Genomic DNA, 9,055 nt, shown 5'->3' with positions numbered 1-9,055 from the left:
ATATATATATATATATATATATATATATATATATATATATATATATATATATATATATATATATATATATATATATATATTGTAGACCAGATGAACTACTGTGGAACAATCTGCCACTCCCCATAAGAAGAGCCTCCTCACTGCCTCTTTTTAAATCGCTTCTTAAAACTCATCTGTTTTCTCTGGCTTTTAACACCATGTAGTGTGTTGATTGTATGTTTTATATGTGTTGGGAGGGCAGCACCTTTTTATTTATTTTATTTTGTTTATTTTTATTACATTGATTTTAGTGTGTTTGTTTGATTTAATTTTCTATTTGATTTTGTTTTTATATCTTATTTTATTACTTTTATCCTATTTTTGCCTGTCTTTTACCTTGCTGTGAAGCACTTTGGAACCCTCTGGTTGTATAAATCGTGCTATATAAATAAAGTGGATTGGATTGAACTAGAGACCAAGGTGAATACTGTACTACAGAAACAATTGTTTTTGGTCACAGGCACTAAAAGAGTCAGAGTCAGGACTAAACATGGACCGGCCTCCTACTGGTGCCAGAGTCAGGACTAAACATGGACCGGCCTCCTACTGGTGCCAGAGTCAGGACTAAACATGGACCGGCCTCCTGCTGGTGCCAGAGTCAGGACTAAACATGGACCGGCCTCCTGCTGGTGCCAGAGTCAGGACTAAACATGGACCGGCCTCCTGCTGGTGCCAGAGTCAAGACTAAACATGGACCGGCCTCCTGCTGGTGCCAGAGTCAGGACTAAACATGGACCGGCCTCCTGCTGGTGCCAGAGTCAAGACTAAACATGGACCGGCCTCCTGCTGGTGCCAGAGTCAGGACTAAACATGGACCCATCATGGATCGATCATGTGGAGGAGCTGGAGGAGGTCCAGGATCATGTGGAGGAGCTGGAGGAGGTCCAGGATCATGTGGAGGAGCTAGAGGAGGCCCAGGATCATGTGGAGGAGCTGGAGGAGGCCCAGGATCATGTGGAGGAGCTGGAGGAAGTGTGTGGAAAGAGAAGTCTGGGCTTTCCCTCCGTGACCCTGGATAAAGCAGAAGGTGGAGGAGGATGGACAGACCAAATTCCTTTCTCTGTAATTTGAAAACAATAAACTCATTTTCAGCTGAAGGGTTTTCACACTGGTTCATTTGACTTCTCTACGTTTCAGGTGTGATTGCTCAGGACACCAAAAACCCAACCCCTGAAAGACAATCGTTCATTGCTGCGTCATACGTGAAGTTCCTGGAGGCGGCTGGAGCCAGAGTCGTTCCAATCCAGTATGAATTTGAATAATCTTTTGAATCATTTTATTTTATTACACTTAGCTCATAATTACAAAACATGTAAACTCTCAGTCTTTCTGGGTTGGGTCCGTAGCATAGGCAACTGAACAACGTATTTAGAGATAATTCTTGTTCTCCACTAAATTCTTGACTGTATTTATCAGCCTCTGCATTATAGTTGTCTATAGAAGACTGTTTTCAACCTTAATTTACCACAATTAAACCGGGATTGAGTCAGGAACAAGCCAGAAAAAACATACTGAAGCACTAAATCGAACCGAATCAGATCCAAACCATGACTACATAAAGGTATAAAAAAGCAGTAGACAAACGTTCAATCATTCAGTGTACGGTACATTGACATGAGATGCAAGGTGGGGAAGTAAAGGACAACACTGCCTTACTTTATTAAAGAGTGAATTGTGCAAAGAGTCAGTTGTTGTAGTGTATGTAGATTTGTAAACGTATTTATCACTTACATTTTTCAGCATTAACAAGAGCGATGATGAACACAAGGCCCTGTTTAAGTCTATCAATGGGTAAATATTGAAACCTCCACAGTTATTCACGTTTTCCCTATGTTTTTGTGTAAATAATAAAACATTTGAACTACAGAGTACTTTTTCCTGGTGGCAGTGTGAGCCTGTCCCAGTCCGGATATGCAAAAGCTACAAGACTGTTTCTTGCTTTGGCCAAGGAGGTAAGCTCCATTTGCCTGATTAACAGTAATGATGATTTTAATGTTGAGGCCAAATGAATGTGTGTTTTTTCTATGTTACAGGCAAATGATCAAGGAGACTATTTCCCAGTGTTGGGAATTTGTCTTGGATTTCAACTTCTGGCCTGTGTGGTTGCAGAGAAGAGAATAATCACATCTAGTACTCCTGTTAATGGTGTGGCATTACCCCTCAACTTTACAAAAGGTTAAACTCTTTATTCTTTGAGGTGCTGCTGATCTAACATTTTGGCCTGAAACTGTATGAAAAAACCCTCAAATTAAAGGTGCTCTGTGTAAGTTCTGTGGCGAGGTCTACAAGCGACTTGGAATGTTGTGTTTTTGTCTGGAATGTTCCACAATATGACATTAAACCAGTCTACTTTTATTACTACATTTATTCAATAACAAATGTGGCTCAAAAATACTTTACCCTCCACCCAAAGTTACACAGAGCTCCTTTAAATGCTAAAGTGTGCACACCACAGTTTTTGTCCGGCCGTAGAAATGTCCATCACTGATGCTTCAACGGGAGAGAATTCCAAATTTGGTAAAGAAAATATCTTCCGTAGCATTTTAATCACCCCTAGAATTTCTATATCAAATCAATTTAAAATAATTTAAGAATATTTTTGTATTTTTAGAGCAAGATGATGGATGTATAATTACTATATAATAAGTACATATTAATTGACAAAGTATCAAAAATCAGATTCTAATCTATACCAAATCTACTAAACAGCTTTAGAAGGGGCTTGGTCAGAAGTATAAGAACAAATTGTATCTGTAAGTTACAATGTGTGTGTTGAGAAGAGTTGGGGTCTTTTGATCGTAGTTGTCAAGTCACAATATTTCAAGTCCTGATAGTTAGAGTCTGAATCCAAGTCCAATGAAGTCAGAGTCAAGTCCTTAACTCTCCCAATCCAAAGCTGAATCATTAAAATAACACTACCCACAGAAATGTACAAGTCAGATTCGAGGAGTGTTCGAGTCGAGTCCTGGAAGTGACTTGGAAACGCGAGTCACAAAGACGAGTCCGGGACCTGAGTACGACATCTCTGACTCCGAGTACGAAACAAAGTTCAGGAGGTTTAGTCGAGACGAAACGGGTTGGGGACCACTGGTGTAGACCCTGATGCTGATGGCCCTGCTGCGTTTGAGATGGGACGTATTATTGGTATTTCAAACGAAATGTTCAGCCAGGGAATATTTGTTTTTGACTTATCAAGCTGATTTATGTGAAGTGCTCTGTATATGGGACGGGGGAGGGCTGCACCTCTCAACTGACATGATGATGGGAGGAGAGAGAGTCCCTTTAGCAATGGGAGCTGATTGTAGTAGTTCAAGTACTTTATTAGCCATATTTGTTTCAAACGTGCACTTTTTATCCTGAACAGAGGCCAAAGAAAGCAGAACATTCAAAGGGTTTCCAAAAGACGCCCTGGATGCTCTGGCCACTGAGCCTCTGATGGTCAATATCCACAAGTACAGCGTGACACTGGAGGCAAGGCACTCTCAGCTGTTTATAAAGAGTGAAACGTAGAGCTGTTAGTGTTAGGCCTAAACATAATTTATTTAAGAAAATTTTCAGCTAACAAGTTACGTTTCATGTTTCATTGAATTAAATTTCTTGTTGACCAACTTTATTTTCATTTTGACACCTTCGAATTTCAGTTGTTGAATCTGAGCATATCCATTGTTGAAATGGGCAAGTCACTTAAACGGGAGAGCGATCTCTTCAATGTGCAGCTTTTCATTTGCTCATGTTTAGTGAGTTTTTTCAAAAAACTTTTAACTACGTAAATTGAGACTTGCTTTTCTCAGTTATTACAATTGGGCATTGATGGTAGATTTATCGGTCAAAGCCATCTATAGCAGTGTTGTGTCCAGTAAAAGACCACTTGACTGGTTGGTTCCAAACACCATACGGCGTAAAGCAAGGGGACGTTTTGTCTCCTACGATATTTACCATATTTATCAATAATTTGTTAAATTAAGTTAAAGAGGCAAATGTTGGCGTGAATGTGGGAGATCTTAAAGTGTAGAAAAAGATTCAGTCGTTGTCATCTGGACTAAACGTTTCGACACTCATCCAAGAGTCAATCTCAATCTGCGAATCAAGACTGGGAACTCGGAGTAGGACCTGTCCACCGGGCGGGACCTCCTGATAAAGGGAGTATGGTTTCACTTGAACTAACCCTCTTTGTTTACTACCAAACTTCCCTCTTTGTTTAGTATCAGCCCTGTAATGGGCTATTAGTATCCTATTGTAACCTGGCTTTCGCTCACTCTGAATCTGACCAGAGCTCGGAGGTCTGTGTGTGCCCAGCTGAGGGGTGGAACTCTGGCTCTGGAGACGGGACGTTTCCAGAGGAGGAGCGCCGTGTGAATTAAATTAGACTGAAAATGAAATGTACTTTTTGTACTAATAACCCAAGTCGTTAAAACAAGACAAAAAAGTAGTTAAAACGTGAAACTTAACTCATTATAATGTGATAATATTCTCCTTTTGACATAATACCTCATCGTTTTCATGAGAAATCCTGAACGGACAGTTCTACGTTTCTGTAACAAATCAATGTAAGACATAATACAACAATAAAGTCTTCTTTTCTTTTTCTTTCAGAATTACATGAAACTTGAGAACTTAAACACTTTTTACCGAGTACTTACCACAAATACCTCTGATGAGGGAGAAGTATTCATTTCAACAATGGAAGGTTTGTACCCACTGTGTCCTATGCCTGCTTTTTAAATGTCAAGAAGGGCTTTGTGCCAGTAGCAAATGACTGTGTGTAATGGATTTGTTGTGACAAATGCAATGTTTTGACAGCCTACAATTATCCATTTTACGGGGTGCAGTGGCATCCAGAGAAGAACCAGTTTGAGTGGACTGTATCCTACATCCCACACTCTCCTTCAGCAGTGGAAGCTGCTCGCTGCGTTGCAGACTTTTTTGTCAGTGAAGGTTCGAAGCAATTCATTTCACACTAACGCAAGGTTATGTACTTCACTCAACTTTACTTATACTTCTGAGTGATTTACCGAGATAACAAACCTTAGTCAGTGTAGACAGATCTTAAATAAGGTCGTTTTTCCCGCATATTTCTTTATGTATTTAGTATAATATTTAGTTTGAGTAATAATATGTTTTCCCCATGTGCTGTTGGTTTTCCTGCAGCCAGGAAAAACCTTCACAGTTTTGACAGTGAGGCGGAGGAGAGGAAAGCCCTGATCTACCAGTGCACTCCCTCCTACACCGGAGACTTCAGCCCCTTGGAGCAGACGTACTTCTTCTCCTGAGGATTTGGGACGGAGCTGATGCTCCAACAACAAAGGGATAATGATGTTTTTAGTTAGGAGATCTCAAGTAAGAGTCAGAAACTTTGATGATAAAATATCTATTTTTTTATTATAACATTTGCCTAACACTGACCTCCGAGCTACCGGTACTTCCCTGTTAACTTAAAACAGGAGAGCGATCTGTTCATTGTAGGGGAAGAGTCACGCACTTTTCATTTCCTCATGTTTAGTGAAGGACACAAGTTTTCATAGACTTTCAAAAAGCTTTTGACGACGTAAATTGGGACTTGCTTTTTTTCTGTTATTACAGTTGGGGATTGATGGTAGATTTTATGACTCGGTCAAAGCCATCTATGTCTTTCGGTTTAAGTTTCACACTCACATAATACACTGGATGATCAAAGTCCACACTTTATTTTACATAAAAACATAAAGACAACCACAGTGCAACATGAGACGTTCATCAAAACTTTGAAAAAAATTTTTTTTTCATTTTCTCAGTGGCTTTCAAGATTGTCCATTGGTTAAAAAAGATCTGCTTCTCACAAAGTTGGTGCTACATAATATAAACCCATGGATCAATTAATTTCAGACTCTAAACAAAATTTTAATGGAAAAGAGATATCCACTTGAAACAGGTAGGTTATAAGAAAATTATTTTAATAATGCATATACCGGTATATGTTTGCATATAGCCAAATGTAACGAGAATAATGAGTTAATATGCACTTTTTTAATGTTTGGTTTATTTTCCTGTGATTATTTAAGTTTTTCTATGTAAAAAATGTGAATTGTATTATTTTATAGTAGAAAAAGCTTCAGTTGTAGTCATCTGGACTCAGTTTGAAAAAGATTGAGAGTCCAGATGACTACAACTGAAGCTTTTTCTACTATGGAACACGCCTGGACGAATGAGGGATTACACCGACATTGTATTATTTTGTTATTTTATTTTGAAATACCTGTGCACACTGCTTCCGGGCGTGTTACTAAGCTAGCTAGTTTTCCCGCTAGCTTGACATCCCCTCGCAGTGCCGGTTACAGCCTGCAGAGGGGTATGAGGGGTCAAAGTAACAAAAATTCAGTTGCACGTTGTTTTGTGTAAAACCTCAATCATTGAAAGTAAATGTGTTAATAATGTTGTTGTAAATCGTTTGGCTTGGTTCATTTTGATGTACTAATCATGTAATCGCAATCAAATGTAATCGCTTTTATCATTTAATATTCGCGTTTACACCATTCAACAGTTCGTCTTTTGCCACAGAATAAAAGTTGGACAACAACTCTCTGTCTCGGAAATATGTCGGTGTAATCCCTCATTCGTCCAGGCGTGTTCCATAGTAGAAAAAAGCTTCAGTTGTAGTCATCTGGACTCAGTTTGAAAAAATAGACGTTTCGACTCTCATCCAAGAGTCATTGTCAATAACAGAATTTAGGTCGAGAACTCCGATATTAATACTGTTCTGTGGTAAGACCCGCCCATTGGGAGGAGCCTTCCTGAAGTAGAAAGAGTTGTTTGTTTCAACAGAAACTCCCCCTTGTATCTACCGAGCTAGCCTATTCAGAATCTTAATGGTTTCTATCCCTTATGTGTCTGGCCTGTCGGAAAAACTGCAGAGAATTTTTAGACAACACGAAGTCCCTGTTTATTTTAAACCAGGAAACACTTTAAGACAAAAACTGGTTCACCCAAAGGACAAGTTGCCGACTCAAAAACAGAGCAATGTAGTTTATTCGATCCAATGCAGTGAAGAAAGTTGTAAAGAACGTTACATAGGTGAGACGAAACAGCCTCTACACAAGAGGCTTTATCAGCACAGAAGAAATACAAGTTCAGGACCACAGAGTGCCGTGCATCTCCATCTTGAAGCCTCTAATCACTCGTTTGAAGACGGTGAGGTGAAGGTTTTAAGCAGGGAGAAAAGATGGTTTGAAAGAGGAGTCAAGGAAGCTATTTTTGTTAAAAAAGAAAGACCTTCTTTAAACAGAAATGGAGGGCTAAGGTTTAATCTTCCTGTTATTTATAATGGGATTCTGAACCCCTGGAAAGGTAAAGGACATTCAGATGCTAATCAGGTACTCAGGGTGGTTGAGCCAGGGTCTCACAAAGACAAAGAGGTTTCTAATAGCCCATTAAGATTCTGAATAGGCTAGCTCGGTAGATACAAGGGGGAGTTTCTGTTGAAACAAACAACTCTTTCTACTTCAGGAAGGCTCCTCCCAATGGGCGGGTCTTACCACAGAACAGTATTAATATCGGAGTTCTCGACCTAAATTCTGTTATTGACAATGACTCTTGGATGAGAGTCGAAACGTCTATTTTTTCAAACTGAGTCCAGATGACTACAACTGAAGCTTTTTTCTACTATGGAACACGCCTGGACGAATGAGGGATTACACCGACATATTTCCAAGAATTTTGGGCCAAAAACCTTGGATTTAGTTCGGGAACTCGAATCTGTAGCCAGGAAACTAGCAGACAACAGGAATCACTTGAGGTTCAATCTTAGATGCAGACAGAACAACATGATCCCGAAAAGCCTGCAGATCAAATCACCGGTCAGAGGACACAGAGCAGAGAAGATTTGGAGAAGGAGCCTCATGCAGATGCTCAGTGAAAGGATCCAGGAAAACAACGTCAGAATTGATAAATTGAAAGGCAGAACAGGAACTTTACAGGAGAAATTAACCAGCATACTCCCTGAAGAAGCTTTCAAAAGAGTGCTGGATTTTACACAGACAGCACAAGAAGCACAGCACAAGAAGAGCAAGGAACGCCAAATCAAGAAGTTCAACATTCTTTTGAACAAAAAGAATGCAGGTGAGGTCGAGCTAGACATTAGGACTGAGACAGACAAATTAGCGACCAGCAAAAACAATTGGATTAAGAACCTATCAGATCGTGTTCTGACACAGGCAGAAAAGGAGGTGCTCTCTAAAGGGCTCAACTTTTCTGTCACCTCTAAACACATCCCTACAGAGGACTACATCACAGCCACTGAAACTGCAATTAGGAACAACAAAATGACTGAATCGGAGGCTGCAGACCTGAGGTTACGTGTCACAGCGACCCTGAAGAGTGCCAAACCACCGCCTTCAAATATCACAGCTGAAGAGAGGAAAGCACTTTCAGCACTGGAAAAAGATCATAGCATCAACATCCTCCCAGCAGACAAGGGACGTTGCACTGTGATTCTCAACGCAGCTGATTACGAAGCCAAAGTCCACACCCTCCTCGAGGACACGACCACATACGAGCGCTTGAAAAGAGATCCGACCAGTGGCTACAAGAAGAAAGTGATAGACTGTTTACAAAGGCTGGAAAAAAGAGGAAGCGATAGACCGGCCTCTGTATTACAGACTGTATCCTGGTGAAGCCATGCCTTGCATTTATGGCCTTCCAAAAATACACAAAAAGGAGGTTCCACTCAGACCCATAGTGTGCAGCACAGATTCCATCACCTACAATGTGGCCAAGCATTTAACAACTATATTGGCTCCGCTTGTGGGGAATTCGGAACATCATGTGGAAAACACGCACAACTTTGTGGATAAAGTGAAACATCTCCAACTGGACCCAGATGACCTCATGGTTTCATATGATGTTGTGTCCCTGTTCACCTGCATCCCGACCACTGATGCAGTAGCAGCAGTGAGGATCAGACTGCAGGAAGACACCACCCTACAGGAAAGAACCAAACTGACACCTGAACACATATGTAAACTGTTGGACATCTGTCTGAACA

At 40.4% G+C, this 9,055-nt stretch overlaps 1 protein-coding gene across 1 annotated transcript; it reads left to right on the top strand.

The window, feature by feature from the left end:
* The first annotated feature begins 860 nt into the window (after nt 1-860).
* Nucleotides 861-5,349, top strand: ggh (gamma-glutamyl hydrolase (conjugase, folylpolygammaglutamyl hydrolase)). The gene is made up of 9 exons (XM_072451271.1): nt 861-891; nt 1,177-1,285; nt 1,780-1,830; nt 1,907-1,991; nt 2,073-2,214; nt 3,404-3,510; nt 4,633-4,726; nt 4,840-4,974; nt 5,188-5,349. Exons 1-9 carry the CDS (start codon nt 861-863, stop codon nt 5,307-5,309), a joined length of 876 nt encoding a protein of 291 aa, XP_072307372.1. The 3' UTR covers nt 5,310-5,349.
* The last annotated feature ends 3,706 nt before the right edge of the window (nt 5,350-9,055 follow it).

This window comes from Eucyclogobius newberryi, unplaced genomic scaffold, assembly GCF_026437365.1.
Source record: "Eucyclogobius newberryi isolate DKJ021-1_F unplaced genomic scaffold, fEucNew1.0.hap1 SCAF_18, whole genome shotgun sequence".
NCBI lineage: Eukaryota > Metazoa > Chordata > Actinopteri > Gobiiformes > Gobiidae > Eucyclogobius > Eucyclogobius newberryi.
Note: the sequence above shows the minus strand (reverse complement) of the source record. Positions and strands in the feature narration are given on the sequence as shown.

Excerpts from the sequence above, each read along its gene's own strand:
- ggh (XM_072451271.1), top strand. The coding sequence starts at position 861 with ATGGATCGATCATGTGGAGGAGCTGGAGGAG. Across the intron at positions 1,286-1,779 it reads GCCAGAGTCGTTCCAATCCA|CATTAACAAGAGCGATGATG; the intron begins GTATGAATTTGA and ends TACATTTTTCAG. Across the intron at positions 2,215-3,403 it reads ACCCCTCAACTTTACAAAAG|AGGCCAAAGAAAGCAGAACA; the intron begins GTTAAACTCTTT and ends TATCCTGAACAG.